General features: G+C 37.0%; 1 protein-coding gene across 3 annotated transcripts in view; it reads right to left on the minus strand.

The window, feature by feature from the left end:
* Positions 1-5,700: 5,700 nt before the first annotated feature.
* Positions 5,701-19,333, minus strand: part of ZNF292 (zinc finger protein 292) — an 88,177-nt gene continuing 74,544 nt past the window's right edge. For all 3 annotated transcript variants that reach the window (XM_044246040.1, XM_044246052.1, XM_044246045.1), the window contains one exon: positions 5,701-13,789. In XM_044246040.1, coding sequence (XP_044101975.1) covers positions 6,641-13,789 — 7,149 coding nt within the window. In that variant the 3' untranslated portion in view covers positions 5,701-6,640. The remainder of the gene's footprint in view (positions 13,790-19,333) is intronic.

The following is a 19,333-nucleotide window of genomic DNA, read 5'->3' on the forward strand; positions in this document are numbered from 1 at the left end:
TTCATCATTCTCTTCCAGCTTCTGTAATGCCTTATAACCTTACCTCCATTCCTGGTCCTCACCTCATTTAAACCTTCCTTTCCAGGTTGTCTTTGCTAGTTTCTTTTTTTCTGCCTACTAAGTGTTGGTGTTCCTCTGGGTTCTAGCTTTGGTGATTTACCCTTCCTTACATGCTTGCTATTTCTTTCAATTCCAGCAAAATTTAGTAAGTGCTCCGTATATCTCAGATTCTGAGCAAAATGCTCATGAGACAGAGGCCAAGATACTTGTACTCAAGGAGTCAAGTCCACAACTGTAGTTTCAGACCCGATAAAGAACTGATCACTATTCCTCTCTGCCTTAATGACCTATAAAAACCTCAAACTCAGTATTAACCTTCCATCCAACCCTATTTCTTCTATATTACCTTGGCAAACAACATCACCATTCACAATTACCCAAGCCAAAACTTGAGAATTTTACAACATATACTATTTTTCACATCTTAACCCCTCTCTACCAAATCCTTCTCACTGGAACTTAACCCGTTCTCTACCAAATCCTTTTCAGTGGAACCTGAAAATGCTCACTTTTCCTATACTGGTGAAAAACTGGTTGGACTCCATGACTCTTTTAGCAACTATTGTTGTTTTTTTTTTTTAATTATTTCAATAAAATACCAAAAATAGGCATTTACACTTGCTCTCTACACTTCTCAAACTGACTTCCACTCAAACTAAGTAATTGCAAAGGTTACAGATTACTTACCACTAAATCCAAAGGAGACTTTAAAATTCCCTTATCTCAGAAGAACAGGACACCTGAAATAGTTCCATCCTACAAGTCTCATGATTTTTTTTTCTATTTATCTTTTAATCTACTTTGAAATTCTGAGTTTCTCAGAGTTAGGTCCTGGGTTCTTTTCTATATAATCTTCCCTTTCGCAATCATCAATTCACAAAACTGCTCTTTTATCCTCACCCTCCTAAATAATATTTCAACAATTTATTCAAACTAAAAACCTATAAATTCTCAATTTCTATCCTCTTCCTCTTTTCCCATAACCCATAATGATCAAGTCCTGTCAAATATCCTAGATCTCTCAAGTCTGTACACTTTTCTCCTTCAGCCATCACCACTTTTCAAGACCGTATTTGCTCTTTCCTGGACAACTTGGACAGCTTCTTTAACTGGTCTCCTTTAATTTTCCACTGGAAGACTCCCCCACTAGAAAGAACTTTTAAAACCAGCTTGGAGTTTTCTCTAAGTTCCTTCCCCTTATCTCCTTCTTTAGAGAAGTCTTTATTAACTGCTTTCCCTCATTACAGACTACATAGTACCAAATTCTCATTGTTATATATTCTTATAATGCCCTTGGCACTAATAATTACGCTAACTGTATAGACTCAGCTCCAGAGACTATTGATTCCAGTCATAATCAAGTTCTCTTTATCTCCCATTTAAGCATTCAAGAAGTTTTTACTACCATTAAATATGTACTATGTTTGAGGTACTGGATTGTTCCTTAGCACAGAATAAAAAGCAATTACAACCTGATAAATGTTATCAAGGAAAGCTGAGTGCTGCAATGGAGTAGTAATTGATGATGGGGATGAGGCCTGAGGCTTAAAGAAGAGGGAGTTAGGACACAGTAAAATATAGCACTCCAAGCAGAAGGAACCACTAATGCAAGGGCCTTGAGATGTTAAAGAGCCTGGTTGGTTTGAGGAACTCAAAAGAAATCCATGTGGCTAGAACACAACGGGCAAAGGAGAACAAGAATTTAGATGGGCAGGCATCATAGTAAGACCACCACCATATTTTATTCAAAGGGCAGTGTGCAGAAAAAATTTCCTTTCTCCATACATTTCCCACAGACCCACTAGAATTACCTTAAAAAAAAATTAACCTAGCTGTTCAGTGGGGAATATTGTGGAAGAAAGCTCATAAAGAGAATTCTACAGTGGTGTAGGCAAGAAATGATTTGGATGAGAAGTGGGTTCCTTTTTGCTTAAGGTAAAAATGCCTAAAATTGTGACCAAACATAAAGGGTGTGACTTGGTTACTATGATGATGTTAGAGAACCTAGAATGAGGAACCTAGATAGTTATTTCACTTATCCAGATAAGGAATAGGGGAGAGGAACAGATTGAAGGTGGGGTAGGGAAAGAAATGATTTGGAGGTGTTATGTTGGAGGTAGGCAGCTGAAATTACAAGTCTGTAACTATGAAAAGTCTGGTCTTAGAGGTGTGATGGTACATTCATACTGAACACCAGAGAATGGGCTCAATCATCCAAACAGAGTGGTGACATACACACACAATAAGCCAAGGTTAGGTATTGAGAGGGAATAGGGTTGGACTTAGCAATGTAGCAGCCAGAAAGGTAAGATAACCAAGAGTATTTCCAAGAGAACTCATTAAATCTATTAAATGCTCCTAAGGCAGTGAACAAGCAGAAAAAATAACAGATGTGGCAGCATGAAGAGAATGGTGATCCTGATGAGAGCAATCTCAGAACAGTTGTGGGGAATATATATAGTGGGAGTAAATGAGAAGAAATGGAATGTTTGACAACTCAAATTAGCTATGAAGGGGTTATAGTTAAATGGAATCTGAGATTATAAACTTGCCAGTTGTAATGATTTCCCTCCCATTCAACTGCTCAAGAACAGACAGGTTTTAAAACTGTTCTAGATTACGACACAGAGAGAAAGGCATGGTCTGAGGATACCTGTAAAACAGTGCATTGAACAGTGGGATCTAGTTTCTAAGTAGGACAAATTGAGGACAGGGATGAATAATGAACAGGTGGTAGGATTAACTGACTAGTTTCGATGAGGTAGAAGTATTTTTTTAGTGGATATATCCCAAGCAGGTGAGCTAGCAGTTTGTGGTTGGACAAAGGGAATCTAAATTCCAAATATGGAAGTGATACATGTAGGGCTCCCCTTTATGGAGAGCTGATCACTGAAATGAACCACCTCCAAGGAGCAAAACCACTGAGAAGTAAAGCAGATACTATCATTTTGTTCACTGAGAGGTAGGTAGTGTTGGGAGGCACAGACAATAAACAATATAAAATCAAAAGCATTGTTATAAAAGGACATGAAAAACCTATCAACTGGAATGAATAAATTGGCCAATCTGAAAAATCACCATTTGTAAACAGCAGATACAAGCTGCACTAGTGCACACACCTGCTTATTCTCAGCCCTGATTTAATGAATGCCATTTTAGAGGAGTGGTTCCTAAAAGATGCTCCCTAGAACACGAAGTTAGCTGGATATATTTAAGTATTTCTTTCATTAAAAAAGAAAAAATATTTTCATTTTCGGTTAAGTCTGAAAAATTCCCATTTAACAGTTAACATGTTCCCTGCATAGAATTTTCATTTTTTTTTTGAACTTTCAGTCTTTAATATACTACTGCACACTGAACTCTTTAAACTTGCAGTTTAGACAACTCTGATGACAGGAAGTTCCAACCTGGTGGTATCTCACTACAATAAACATTCTGAAAAAGAATGTCTTACTGTTCTACTTCTCAACTCTTGTTAAGACCTTTTCTTCTGGCCCCCACAGTTTTTTGCCTCAAGTCTCCCTGCTTTTAACTTTCAACTTATCCAATCTATCATCCTCTATAGAATACATATTATCTTTCTAAAATTGGCACCTGGTCAAACTGTTGAACTTAAATGCACTCAGTAACCACTCAACAAATCAAAACTGGAAATTGTAAGGCATACATGAACCTTCATGACCTGGCCCATTTCCTCTTCAGCTTCTCCAACCCCCTATCTTTCCACACAGACCACTTGCAATATTGTAAATGCACTATGCTGCCTCATACCTCCATACCTAGAATTTCCGTTTCCCCATGACCATTCCAGGACTAGGCATTCATCTTTCAAGACTCATCTTTTCCACAGATTTTCATAAACACCCGCCCCTGCAATATACGGCATTCCCTCCTTGATTATCTCTAGCTATAGTATTTATGTTGTCTTAATAGCTACAGCAACTGTTTGCTTACCCGACGATCAAAAAGAAACTCGATCTCTGTCCAGCCCTTTAAAATAATTTAGGCTGAATTTAACACAACTGAAAAGTTCCCAAACTGTTACCTTTTCACTTCACAGGATGTATTTTGAATAACATGTTCTGATCTGTAGATTAAAATTCTTTGGGTTTAGAAGAAGGGGAAAAAATCCATTTTTAAATGATAAAACCTAAGCAAACTAAGGCTGTGGAAAGAAAATACCTCAAGAGACTGAGGAAAAGTATACGTGAAAAATATGTACTTTAAGATTCCTTTTTTAACACTTAGGCATTACATTCCATATCAGATTTTACCAACATGCTGTTCTATAAATCTGTATTTTTAAACCATAACTTGATTTTTCTGTTTCATGCTAAAAAGCCCACTCTGCTATAATTATGTTTAGCAAGCAGTACCTGGAATATAGAAAAAATTAACTCAATATTGGCAAACTTTCCCCTGTCATGTAGAACAATTACAGAAATGTCTAAGGGTCAATTTTCTTGAGCTAATGAGCAAAAGAAAAGCCCCAATACAATGGTATTTTCACTTCACAGTGTTTCATCACTACATTCACCAAAAATAAATCTACTTGCTACTGCACTATTGAGGGCAGTTTTGCCAAATGCCTATCTTTAAGAGCTAGGTCAACTTCCAAGAAACTTACAGAAACATTCAGTTGTTAACAAAAATTTAATATTAAAATTATTCAGAGTTAAGTTACTGTTAATTTAGAAAAAAACATGTATTAATTACCCATAAGAACAACTTTTATTTTAATAAATAACAGTGGGCTTATCAAAGGGAAGGAATTTTAATGTGTCAAGTTTTATGCATATTGGTAATAAACCTTAAGGAGGTGAAACCAACTATTCAATACAACCCATTAGGCCCTAAAAATAAAACTATAATGCTTTAATAAAACTTAAAAAAAATATTTTCCAAAAGAAAATAATTCACTCCTTGACCATGCTTATTTATTCAGAGTACCAGCAATTTCAGTTAAGTGCTTCATTTTTCCTGCAAATCTGATGTTGCACAGGGAATATACACATTTTCTTATTATTACAACATCATCAATATCTCAGGCTAATAATATTGTGAATGCAACTGGTTTATAACAAACACAAAGTCAAAAATCAATGCTACTATATATGGCAAACAGAAACAAAAGTAAATTCAAAAGGTGTTTTCTTTTGTTTCCACTCCTGACTTTAGCTGGACTTCAAATGAAGGTAATAAACTCTCCTGAAATAACCCCTATCTCTGCCGTGAATCCACAGTATAAATATGGTGAATAAAGCTAAACTATAAGAGCTAACTATATACTGAATAACCAAAATAATCAATTGTAACAACTAATACTGCTCTGGAAGACCAATCTAATGAAAAAAGTATCATTAGATGTGGTGGGAAAATACAAATCTGTACAATCTAACATCTATAAACAGTAAAATCAAAACATCCAACTTCCTTATAGAAAGTGTTTCATCTATGTAATTATAAATGTTAAGGACTCTTGCATTTTATAAACACAAGATGGGCTCACTTTGATGATACCAATTTTAAGATTTATAAAAATGTTTAAAAAAATCTTTCCACAAAAGTTTATACAGTTTAAAGCTATACACCAATCTATAAATCTCAGAAAATGGAAAAAAAACTTTGTAAGATCACATGTATAAAACAAGAAATGAAATGTGATTTTATTTAAGGCAATACTGGGCTACTTCACAAATCACCACCTCAAATATTTACACTGCTCCACACTACTAGTTTCTATCACATTCACAAAGGATTTTTTTTTAATACCAAATGTTTAAAATCTTTGATGTAGTAAATTCTTTATTCACATTTCCATTATATTTCATGGAATCATAGTAACTATACCCAATTAGAAGCATTGAAAAAAAACCTGTAGCTATAGGAAACCTCTAAAGAATCTGCTATAATTTCACATGAATACCACCCCAAAATTCTGGAGGATAAATTTACAAAGCAGAGCAAGATATTGATATAATGTGCCTACTTTGTGAAAAGTAATTCTGAGATCTTGTAAATAAACGTTTTATGTAAAAATCAATGAACTATGGCAGAGTTTCTACTTTTAGTTCAAAAAATTCTTAATTTAAAACAATAAAAGAACAGTTTTAAAAACTTGATCACTTAGTTAAAAATTAAAATTCCAAATATAAATGTGTCATTTAATAGTTTAGACTTACACACTGCTGGTGGCAGCAAATGATTTACAATAATAAATATATACAAAAAAGGTATCTACAAACAAAGACTACTGTCCTACATGAGCAGTGACCTGGTGAAACCTATCAATCACACAGATAATTCAATTTCGTTCATGGAAAGGGCAACTGGCTGATAGAAATTTGAGGTGTAGCTCAACTATTTACAATAACTGAAGTACTGATTCTGTTCCTCAAGTCCCATAGGGATAAAAAAAAAAGTTTTACATGACAAATGCCATGTTTTTTTTTTTTCCTTTTTTTGGCCAGGTTAATTCATGTCAACAAAAATTAATGAAAAAGTTTCACAATTCTAGCATGCTTGATGGCTTCCTATTTAAAATAAAACCGTAAATAATATATTTATAGTACATTAGTTATCAATACTGCCCTCTACCTGTAGCTTTACCCATACTAATTTCTTTCATAACAGACATATCTGGATCATTTGAATGTACTTCAAGTTTTTTCAGACTGACGGTAGGTTTCATTTCCTGAAGTTGTTTTAACACAAGTTCAGTGCAATCTTTAAGAGTCTTGTCTAAAACAATTTTTACATTATCACTGCACTGAAGCTGTGATGGATTGGCAAACTGTACAAAGGTTTCACTTTCTTTACAAGAACATACATGATTTCCACTAGTCACAGCAGTCTTATCAATATTTTTTCTTGAATTTGAATGGGATCCTTTCTTATTTCCACTATTTGGATGGTCTTTGTCAGAATTTTTCTTCTGCTTTACTGCAGACTCCTCAAGAAACTTCAGAAATGATACTTCAAATCCCATCGGTTTAAATGAGCTCCAGTCAAAAGATGCAGGATGCTCCTCTGTAGTTTGAATGGCAACAGCAGTTTCTTCTTCTTTATGCGTACTACTTAACTCAACTGCTGATGCTGGTTCTGCTTTTTCAACTTTTCTCTTTTTATTTTGGGAGACATTTTTTTCTTTATTAACTCTCTTCAAATTACTTGTTTTTTGTTTTTCTGACTGGCAGGGATTATTTTCCTGAAAATCATTACTTACATTTGAAGACGTGTGAGCTTGGGTCTCCACACTTGCATTGTCTTCATTTATTAATTTTGTAATAAATAATTCTGTTAGCTCATCCATTTCATCTTTTTCATTTTTTTCACTTTCCTTCTGTGGAACTGTAGCTGTTCTGGAGTTATCATTACTCTCTGTTACACATGCGTCAGAAGTTTTCACATCATTCTTATCACCTTCTTGCTCAGAAGTGTCCTTTAGTTGTGAGTTGCAACACCGTTTGAAGACAATGAGAAGATTACGGTGTTGTGATGTAAATGCCTTTGATAATTTATGGCATTTATAATGTCTTATTATATTGCTTTCACTTGTAACAACTGATGTGCACCCTTTTATCATACATGGATACTGGGTCACAAATCTGCTCGTACACTCAGATAAGGCATCATTTCTAGCCTTTATAGAATATACGTGCTTTCCACGTTTCAGAGAATAAGGCTTATTTTCTTCGATCTGCACAATTTTAGCTGTCTTATTTTCTAAATTATTTTTTTTCTTTCGTTTTGTCTTAGGCATTTTGAGTCCTTCCTTTCCAGATCTGTGTTTTGTCCCCCTATGCTTAGATTTTGTCTTTTCTTGGTTTGCTTTGCTTGATATATTTTCCTGACCAGGTGTTAATCTTCTTGGCCGAATCAAATGAGCTTTATGTTTGTCATTATGCTTATTAAAAATGTGTCGGAGGAGATTTGACCGAGTTGCATATATACGGTCACAGCCTTCACAGTCACATTTGTATATGCCATCTTCTTCAGTTTTACTTCCCCTGATTCCAATTCCATGATCTGCCTCAAGATGAACAACATAGTTCAAATATGTGGTAAATGAAGACTTACATTCTAACTGGTCACATGGAAATTTCCCAACATCCACAGAAGCAGTCATACTTTCAATTTCCTCAGGAGTCATTTCATGAAGTTTCATGTAGTGTTGTATCAGGCCAGTAATTGCTTGGAAAATTCGAGAACAGTCACTCACCTGACACCGAAATTCTTTCACAGTCTGTTTGGTTTCAATTTCTTCACTTTCTTTACCAGCTTCACTTTCTTCTTCAACCTCTGCAGAAAATGCAGGTAGATCTGACTTGTGTACGGCCTGGTAATGCAGAATTAAGTTTTGCTGTATAGTAAAAGCAGCAAAGCAACCCTGATGAACACATCGATAAGGTCTGTAGGGGCTGTATCTTGTTGGAAACTCAGGAGAGTGAGAAACTGGCTTCTTGCGTTTTTTCTCCTCCTTTTCTTTTTTATGTCTCCTAATTTTTCGTCCTTTGGTTTGTATATTTGTGAGAGAACCTGAATTACATTGTTCTGAAGTAACTGTGATCACCTGCAAGGAATTTTCTGTTTTTTCAGGACTTTTTTTTTCTACAAGTTGTTTTTCTGGGATCACTGCTTCATTACTGAGGGCATTCTCCTTCACTGCTCCCGAATCTAAAGCAGGCTGGAATTCCTTTTTATTTTCCTCTGTCATAGTTAGCTGTCTTTTTACTTGTGTAACTCGTGGGGCTGACGAATTTTCACTCTGAGATTTTCTTCCATAAGGCCTTTTTATTTTTAACTTTACCATTTCTTCTGTTGTAAAATGATGGACCAACTGGCAGTGTGCCCGGAGATTAGAATTTCTTGTAAATGTTTTGGTACAGGTAGGTACTACACATTTAAATGGAGCAAATTTCAACTGATTCTTCTTAATTTCAAGAATCATCTCTGGAGTGTACTGATGAATCTTACCATAGTGCTTAAATAAAGCATCCTTTGTCATAGCACTGTAATTACAGCCTTGGTTTTGACACACGAAAGGTTTATTAACTTTGTCACTAAACTGAATGTTGCTTATCATTTCAGAAACTGGCTGAACAACTGTGACAGTTGGAATTGGTTTAACAGGAGTGGAAGTCAGTGTCACTGATGTATTTATTAGTACACACTGGGGTGCTGGAGTGGACAAGTCATTTTCTAATTTCAATTTCTGCAAGCCTTCTAAAATTTCCTGTATTTGATCCTCCTTATGTAATACTTCAGATGGAGGAATGTTACTTTTTGCTGGCATGACACCTACGAAGGAGGAAAACTGAGAAGAATCAGGTAACTTGTTATTTTGTACAGTGTTTACTGAAGGAAGCTGAATGTTATAATTTATTTGAGCATTCTGTGATGTTTCACCAACACTGTGAGATCCAGTTTTTACCTCAAGTATTTGAGAATTCATAGCACTTTTAATAATTTCAAGAGTCTTTTCAAAGTTTTGTATAACATTGTCTTCAGAAATCTGCAAATCAGAATTTATTGAATTTGTGCACGAATTCAAAGCCATCATTTGGGAATCACCATTTTCAGTTTTTAATGTTAAAGGCGCTAACACTGTATGGGACTCAAGATTGGTTTTAAAGTTTTCTTTCACATCAGTAATAAATAACTGATTGTCAACACTATTTAATTTCTGTGTTAGGTTTTCCACCAAACCCTGAGGCTCACAATTTGGAATTACATTTGAATGGAGGTTACTAGTTGGTATCTCAATACTCTTTGCTAGAAGTCCCATTGCTGTTAAGTCACTTGTTACCAAGTTTTGGGAAGCATTAGGTGCAATTAGGGGAGGAGCAACTTTCTTCCTTCTCTTTGAAGCACTGTTTCCCTTTTTATTTAAATGACCAGACCTCGTGTTCTGAGGACCACTTATAACTGAAACACGTGAACTGTTATTGGTAAAATTTTGTGATGGCCCACTAGAATTAGGGAATGAACTAGAGCACAAACCATTTTCAACAGTCTTCAGTAGTAAGTCATTTGTTGGGAAAACGGGCAAACTGCTGCATTCCTCAATGGAGGAAGTTTTGGAGTTTGGTGTCCTATTCTGGTTTGTCAGTAGGGGGTTTGGGTGGCATACAGTCTGCAACAGGGGTGGTACAGCTGGATTTGGCATCACTGTTGCATTTACTTGTGCTGCATCTGGAACACAACCTGCTGGAACATGAGAAAGGATTTCAGAACCCTCAAATGTACTGGGAATGCCAGCAGTTTCCAAAGCCTGTTTAATAATTTCACTTCCTTCTTGGCTAACACTGGTACTAAAGCTAGTCACACCAGTCCGAGGAAATGTATTTGGTAAAAATGTTGAGCGATTTTCAGCAGCAAGAAGTTGCAGAAATGATGGATCTTTAAAACATGCTTCTGGATTGAAGGTGGACTGTTGCGGCTGCTGCAAATTTACTGCACTTGTGGAGAGAATCATGCTGGCAAGAAGAGAAGGCTGTCCATTATTCTGTAGAAGTTCTTGAGCAATTTCTGCTCCATCCAGTGGTTTACAGTAAGACCGCTTAGATAAGTGTCCACCCAGAGATCTGGGATTAGTAAAAGCCCTGTAACATCTGCTACAGATAAATTTCCCATCTCTGATAATTGCAGGCCATTTAGCCCTTTTGTTGTGCTTGGGTTTTCTTTCCTTCCCATTTGGGCCCCGCCCACGGTCTTTTTTAACTTTTTCAGGTGCAGACTGTTGGGCACTGGTGTTATTAAAGTCATTTGCAACACTTACTTGTGAAGGAAAAACTGCATTTTCACCATTACCTCCCTTTAAAAAGGAGGAATTAGCATTTCCTTCAATCTGTGAGGAAAAATGATTTGTACTGTTTTCCAGTTGGGAAAAAACAGAATTAGCCCCACTCTCTGCTGGTGAAGGGAAGAGAGACATTGAACTACTTTCCGCAGGTAGAGGAAGGAAAGGATCTGAACCACTGTCAATATTCAAAGGCAAAACTGTTTTGGTTAGATCTTCCATTTGTGCTGGCAAGGTAGTAGTAGATAAATTTTCCATCTGGGAACATGTAATACCACCACCTTGTTCATTTTTATCCTGAGAAGGTATATTTGGATTTATGACACTTTCCACTGAGGGCAGCAGTGGAGCTGACACACTTGTTAAATGAGCTGGAAAAATGGAAGGCGAGACATGCTGCAACTGATTTGAACAAGTAGGATTCCCGTTGGCTTTGGTCTGTGGTGTAAAAAATGCATTGTTAGAGCTGCTCACCTGTGATGGCAAAAAATAAACAAACTTTCCATTATTTGGTGTATTTAAGTTGTTAGATTTCTGACCTTTTTTATTTTTGCGCTGCATTTTAAATGCAGCATACTGGTCAGGGTGTGCTGTCTTCATGTGTTTCCCGATACTCTGTGAAGAATTATAGGTTCGAGTACATCCCTCGACCTGGCAACTGAATTTCTGAACTGGCGCTTTTGGAGGCACTGATGGAGTTCCTAAAGAACTACTTGGGTTGGGCTGTGGTGGAACAAACGTGATACTTTCCAATGTCTTAAGAGGTAAATTATAAAGATTGGATGATGTTTTGACATTACCTCCACATTCAAACTTGGAAGCTGGTAAACTGTTTGGAAATCCTGCCTGATTTTGCACAGAAAAGGTCATTAGGCTGTTCACTTGTCTTTCTAAGTTTTGTGGGGTAAGGTCACCTATTTTGAGGGTTTCTGAATTTACTAAAGAACTCTGAGTAATGTGGGCTTCATTAAAGCAATCCTGCTTTCTTTCTTGAAAACTTGGACGACACAAATCATTACAAGTATCTCCACTTGCTGTATGTAAGTTTGTGACCAGTGATTCACTAGTGCCTTCCACAGTTGAGTTTTCTTGTTTTCCAAAGTTATCCTCGATCCCCTGATTGAGGGACACTTTAATGGACACAGCTACTTCACTGGCCTGAAGCAGAGGAGTAGTCACAGAGTTCTCCAAACCATCTGACAATGGTCCATCAGCTGGCCTGAGCTCTGATGCAGAAATCTGGTCTTGTTTGGTCACAGCTGATTCTGCTTTGCTTTTATCCCAAGCATCACTTCCATCTGTCGGTAAGGTGTTTTCAATATTATTTTCTGAAGGAAGCACAGACCTCTCTTTCTCAAAGCTTACTTCTGTGTTCGGATTCACTTTAGAAGGCTGAACACAATCTCCAGATGAAGTACGCTGGTTTTCAGGAGGCAGCACTTTTTCAGGAGTACTGTGATCGTCCAGATGCTTTTCTAGCTCACTCTGAGAACGATAAACTTTACCACAACCTGTGAACTTACAAGTATAGGTATTATAATGCTGTGCTTCATGATCATACAGTAAATAAGCTTCTGAAAAAATTCTGCCACATTTAGGAAACATACACTTTGCTCTAAAAACTTGATGTTCCTTTCGGTGTGTTAAGAGCTCTGCGTAACTATTAAAACCAGCCTTACATTTCATCTGTATACAGATATATGGTTTACTGCCACAGTGCATTTGTAAGTGATCATTAAGATGAGTAACACTTACAAAATGCCGTCTACAGTACTGGCAAATAACTTTTTTGCTTTGCATTTCAAGAAAGCGCTTGGCATCTTCATTATCCTTATGCCCCTTTACATGAGCAATTAAATTTTTGAAGTACTTAAAGCCCTTTTTACAAAAAGTTACAGGGCAATTAAATTCATTAACAGGTACTGGTTTTTGGACTGGCATTACTTCCGGTTCATAAGATTTATCTTTGTCATCATTCTCATCATCTGAACCATCATTGTCATTAAATACTATGAAGTCTGTTGAATATAGACTATTCTTTTTTATAGGCCGCTGTTCCTGCTTGGTCACAGCATTAGTCTTCTGATTCTCGTTGGTAGTTGTTATCTTAGGTGGCCTCCCCAATCTTCTTAATGGTTTCATAGCTGCTAGTCTCTCTTTACTAGATTGTTTAACATGCAATGTGACATGAGGGACAAAAGTTTCTTTAGAATTGAAGTTCTTTGCACATATAGGGCAACTGTAAATCCCATCTTTGTAATGTTTTTGAGCATGTCGTACTATTCTATGACCAAGGAATTCTTTGTCACATAGCACACAATATTGCATGTAGGCTTGCCAATTCCTAAACCTAGCAGAAATAAATCCCCTCTCTCTTAATTGTTTTATCTCTCTCTTCTTTTGCTTTTCATCACAGATGTCTTTAAGAAGGCCAGAACTAGCACCAATTCCACCAGAAAGTCCATTCATAGAAGTTTCTTTAATCTCTTCCTGGTAGTCCATTACTTTCTCATAAACTTCACTGTCGTTTAGTTCGTCTATTGAAGACACAATAGATGCTTCTTCCCCCATTAATGCAAGACACTGTCGTTTTAACGTTTTCCAATCCCAGAATTCTGGATCAAAGGGCCACTGAGTTTTCAATACAAGTAGGAGCTCACAACGTAGAGAATTTGGTATTGGAAGATTCTCTTCATCGTATTTCTGGTCTGGCTGGTTATACAGCATCTCCACAGCATAATATGCATCTACTGTAGGCTCAATAAGAAATTCACTCAGCTGACAAGCACGTTTAACCTCCAGATCATCAGGCAACAAGCATGAAATGGTCTTGCAAATAGATATTTTCACTTCAGTATTTTCTGTAGATTCCAAACGAAGGGCTTTTACACATAATTCTATACAGGTGGCAAGTCCAGCCCCTTCAGTCTGTGAAAAAGCAAACAGGAAATGTTAATTTAATCTATACTAACCAACACGTATTTGTGAATTCAGTAATTTTGAAACTAACGTTTGCTACTTCCAAATTTTGCAGCTGCAACATATGAAATGCTGCCTCTTCTAAAGCACCGTAGCTTAGCTGTGTGTGCGTGTGTGTGTGAGAGAGAGAGAAAGAGAAATAAACTATGAAGAACAGCAGGAGAAAGATAAGCATTGGAAATAAAGAGAAGACCTGGGTATAAAATCACCTAAAATAGCTAGGAAGGGCATCTGGGTAGCTCAGTGGGTTAAGCCTCTGCCTTCGGCTCAGGTCATGATCACAGGGTCCTGGGATCGAGACTCACATCTGGCTCTCTGCTCAGCAGGGAGCCTGCTTCCCCCTCTCTCTCTGCCTGCCTCTCTGCCTACTTGTGATCTCTCTCTGTCAAATAAATAAAATCTTTAAAAAAAAAAAAAAAAAGCTAGGCAAACCTGGAAGTTACTAACTTCTCTAATCGTTCACAGCCCACTTATAAAAATCAAAATAGCATTTAAACTTCATAAAACTGCTGTGAGCATTAATGAATATTATGTATCAAAAGTATATGATACAGTTTAGTATAATGTCTGGTACACAGCAAGTGATCAATAATGTCAACTTTTATCTTATTTACTAAGTTTGTATTTAGAATCCTTCTGAAATAAAAACCCAGTTACAGAACTGAGGAAGTCCCTGTATTTCCTAATTTACTAGAATGAAAGGAGATTTTCACTTTTAACAGAATAAAGTTAACTTGATCCTTCACGGGGTGGGGGGGTGTTTCTATTATACACTGGCTGAATGCCAAATCACTTACCTTGTTGTTGAACCACCTTAAAAATCAGAAGTATAAGGAGACACAATAAATGTTTTTCCTTTTGAATAAGCATCTTGAACTATTATTATAAGATAGCAATAATGAAGGTAAGAGTCATTTGAAAGTAGAGGTAGTGAAGAGAATAAAAATGGGTTTTAAAAGGACTAAGATGACATAAATATAAGAAATAAACCAGAATGTGGTCACAAACATGGGAATGGAATATGTATTATACCAGATCAAAAGGCAGAGAAGAGATAAGTAAAAAAAGCTGACAGGGTATTTTCACAGGCTAAGAAGGAAATAAAATATTTTACCCAACCAGCTTGGATTTGTGGGGCAATACGAAAGTGAGGGGAGGATACTAAATTGGCTTGACTTCATGAAAAGCAAGGGTACAAAGACCAAGAAGAAAATGGACAATAGATGATACTTATTTTTAAAAGTGACAGTGAGGAAAGGACAACAGGGACCATATGGTTGTCTCCAGCTTCTACGTCAAAACCATATATTTATTTTCTACTATTTTGAGATAAATCTGAGCCAGAAAACTTTAACTGTAAAACATCTGTACCTCTGTTACATGCCTTAGCGGCTACTACTAATAATGGATAATTAGGTCACTCCTTTCTCGTAGTATGAAAAAAAGACGTGGTGAGGAAAGATATGTATTACAGAGAGGATGTCTTGGAGAAATCCAAGGTGAAGTCAACCATAAAGATTATATGAAGTGATAATGAAGACATATACCAGAAGGACTAGTACATATGTACAGAACAAGAATTGTGGAGAAGGATGTTTTTCTTTAGAAAATTCAGGAAATGATGAAGGAAGAAATGACTTTAAGAAAGGTTTCAGGAAGCCTGTTTTGTGGCTGCCATCTGCACTGCGGAAGAGGGACTGTAAGTATTCTGTCATGTAACTGTTGATCCCTTCATAAACAACAAAAGCAGATTCAAAAATTCTACTTACTGCTTAAAAAATGCAACTAAAATTATTTCAGAGAGAAACAACAGTTCTAATACAGTCTGCTATTGGATTCAAGGGTGATTTCAACTCATTAAGGGCAAATGGCTTTGAATAAATTTGCTTTAAAAATACCTTAATGTTGTAATTAAATGTGAAATCTTAATGCCAATGAAACTACAACAATGTTTTTTATTCTTGTGAATTTTTCATCTTTGTGATTAAAAATTTTTTATAGGTAAATAAGTGTTTTTAAAGATGAGTTTGAATTAATAATTTTCCATAAATATGTAATTAACAATTAGCCCATAAAAATCTACTTAATTCCAGGGCACCTGGGTGGCTCAGTGGGTTAAGCCTCTGCCTTGGCTCAGGTGATGATCTCAGGGACCTGAGATTGAGTCCTGCATTGGGCTCTCTGCTCAGGGGGAGCTTCCCCCCCCGGCCCCAACCCCGCCTGCCTCTCTGCCTACTTATGATTTCTCTTCAAATAAATTAATAAAATCTTTTTAAAAAATCTACTTAATTCCTTTCATTAGTTAATAAAAGTTACTGATAATACCAACTTAAATTTAAGAGTGACAGATGAAGGTTAAGTGCTAAAAACTGAGAGGAGGAATATAGAATCACCCCCCACTGACAATAATCCAGCATGAGGCAACCTTCTAAAAGATACAAGATTTTATCTTTGGTACTGCCCCCCCAACTTTTCTGTTCCTTTCCTCTGACTTCCTAGTATCCTTGGCCCAAAACTACCCAAAGGCTTAAAGGCTGATTAGCAACCCCCAGTACATCCTGTACAGCCATCTCCATCCACACATAGCAACATGTCTTAACCTAAGTGATTACCTTTGTACCTCAGATATATATTCTTAATGGGGAATAACAAAAGGGCCTTCACAATCTTTAAGTATGCCTCATCTGGTCTAGATTTATCTTTTATCTTTTGCCTTATGCAAACAGCCTATATTCCAGGTAAACTAACTCTATTTCCTCAAAGACGCTATTCTCTCATTTGTCTTGATACCACTTGTGATATTATGATATAAGAAATACATATATTTTTTGGTTTTCATCCAGGGTTCCCATCAAGTAGCTCCTAAAACCTTTGTAATTTCCTAAGTGATAAGAACTATATGGGCATCTTTTGTTTCCAGCTCCTGAAACAGCTCCAGAGCCTTAAACTGTGAAACAGGTGCTGTTACTAATAAGGCCCCTTTAACCACAAAGAAGTTTATTTATGTTAATGAGGCCATTTTTGGAAAGCCCCTAGATAACCACCGGATGGGGGCTGACAGGGGAACAAACCTGTGATTACAGGGTTGGAACTTTCAGCTCTTGCCCACACCCCCATCCCAAGGAAGGGAGAAAGCTGGGGTCTGAATCAGCTGCCAGTGGTGGCTGATGATTTAATCGATTATGCTTATGTAATGGAGCCTCTGTAAAAACCCCAAAAGAATGGGGTTCAGGGATCTTCTGCACTGGTAAACATATGGAGATCTGGGAAGGCAGCTTGCTCCTTGCCCTATGCTCACCTTCCATCTGCTTCTTCCCGAGTTGTATCCTTTCATAAAACCAGTAATCTAGTAGGTAAAGTGTCTTACTGAATTCTGTGGGTCACTCTAGCAAATTAATCAAATCTGAGGAGGTGGTTGTGAGAACTTCTGATTTTAGCCAGTTGGTCAGAAGCACAGATGACAAACTGGACTTGTGATTAGCACCTGAAGGGGGGGGGGTGGGGAGGTGGATGGGTGTGTGTGTGTGTGTGTGTGTGTGGCAGTCTTGTGGGACTGTGCTACCGCCTGTTAAATAGTGTTAGACTTAAGTTGTAGGATACCCAGCTGGTGTCCACAGAATCAGATATCTGTTTGATGTAGAGACCATCCCTACATACTTGATGACTCAAATATTCAGTGAGTAGCGAAGAGGGAAGAAAAATTTTTCCATATACCACTTCTCATACTTTTTCTATTACTAGGAACACGTTCCCCTCCCACTCTGTGTGGCTACCACACAGAGTCAACACAGACAAGTGGATTAGAATGTCCACCTCTTTTATTCATTCAGCTACTTTATACCAGGCACAGTGCTAAGCAATGTGCTCTAACAGGAGTCTCAGCACTCCACCAAAACAGAAAGACCCATACACCAAATTGCAACTGTTTGTGCGTCTCCATTAGTAGACTATGAAAGCCTGTATTTTTCAACTTTTAATTTCAAGGGTCTAGGAAAAAGCACGAATAAACTGTTCAATAGCTCCTGGAATTCTGAAAGAGGGATGCCAGTTAACCAAAATCACTAACCTTGAGACTAAATTACATCATGTGAAAAATAAGGAGTTACACTAGAACCTAGTTAACCTAGTTAACTTAAAGGTTTCTTTTAGTTCTAAAACAGTAATAATCTATGATTGTAGTTTTTCTGTTTTGTTCTGCGAGAGAGAGTATGACACACACATGCCACTGGGGGTAGGGGCACAGGGTAAGAAATCTCAAGCAAACTTCCCACTGAGCTTGGAGCCCAATGCGGGGCTCGTTCTCACTGAAATCCTGAATGGAGCCGAAATCAAGAGTCAGATGCCTAACCAAGAGAAACCCAGGTGCCCTATGATTCCAGTTTTAAGATAAAACCTCTAAGGGAACCTGGTGGCTCAGATGGTCAAGCAATCGCCTTTAGTTCAGGTCATGATCCCAGGGTCTTGGGATGAAACCCCGCATCAGCCTCCCTGATCGACAGGCAGCCTGCTTCTCTCTCTCCACTGCTTGTGCGCTCTCTCAAATGAATAAAATCTTAAAAATAAATAAATAAAACCTCTGTCTGATCAGATTTCAGAAAGTAAAAAAAAAAAAAAAAAAAGGGAAAAACATTTTATGCGATAGGAAACAAGATTTTGGGGGCAGAGTAACTCATTAGCAAGTTCCAAGTTATTCTTGTGAATAGGTGAGCTCCCCTGACCCAACTTTCTAAGCTATTATTCATGCTTTTAACTGCTTTTTTTATGGGCTTTACTTCTAAACCTAAAGTCTCTCCACAAAGGTACTATTCCGCAGACTGTCCATTATGATAGAAGCATTCTTTATCCTATTCAATGTCACTAGCCCCATGGAACTACAGAGCCCTAAAATAAAGGTTACCGGTTACCAATAATGGACAGTATAGCTCTTGTCCAAGTTTTTCCCTCTCCAACACAATCTCCTTATTAGTGGGGAGTAAGGTTGAGGGAGGAGAGTCATTTTTACCTAACTTCCTTGATTAATCTAATTAAGAAATGAAATACAAAGTGGTTAGAGTTACCAGGTGGTCAAGAGAAAGTCACCCAATCTGCCAGGCTTTTAGTTTCAAAGTCCTTCCACTGTGCTATACTGCTCTTCAAGTTAGACATAAAGCAGTGGCACAACCTGTATTTTAAAATTGTACAATAATTTTTAAAGAAACTTCGTATTAAGTTCTTTTTTTTACCTGCAGCACAATATATAAAATGAAAAATCAGAATGAATTAACATGGTTGACAGACAAAAACTATATGGATGAATTCACCCCTGTTCTTTACTCCTAAAAGAGAAATTCTATTCTTCTGAAATGATTTCAAGAGAAAAAGGGAAATTTGTAAGATTTACTGACCAACTACAGATTTTAGAAGTTACTCTTAAAGGGGGAACAGGAGAGTATCTTTTGGTCTGTCCTTTCAAAAAAAAAATTACAGATGAATTAAAAAATATTTCTTGAGGCT

The sequence above is a fragment of the Neovison vison genome, chromosome 1, assembly GCF_020171115.1.
Source record: "Neovison vison isolate M4711 chromosome 1, ASM_NN_V1, whole genome shotgun sequence".
Classification (NCBI taxonomy): domain Eukaryota; kingdom Metazoa; phylum Chordata; class Mammalia; order Carnivora; family Mustelidae; genus Neogale; species Neogale vison.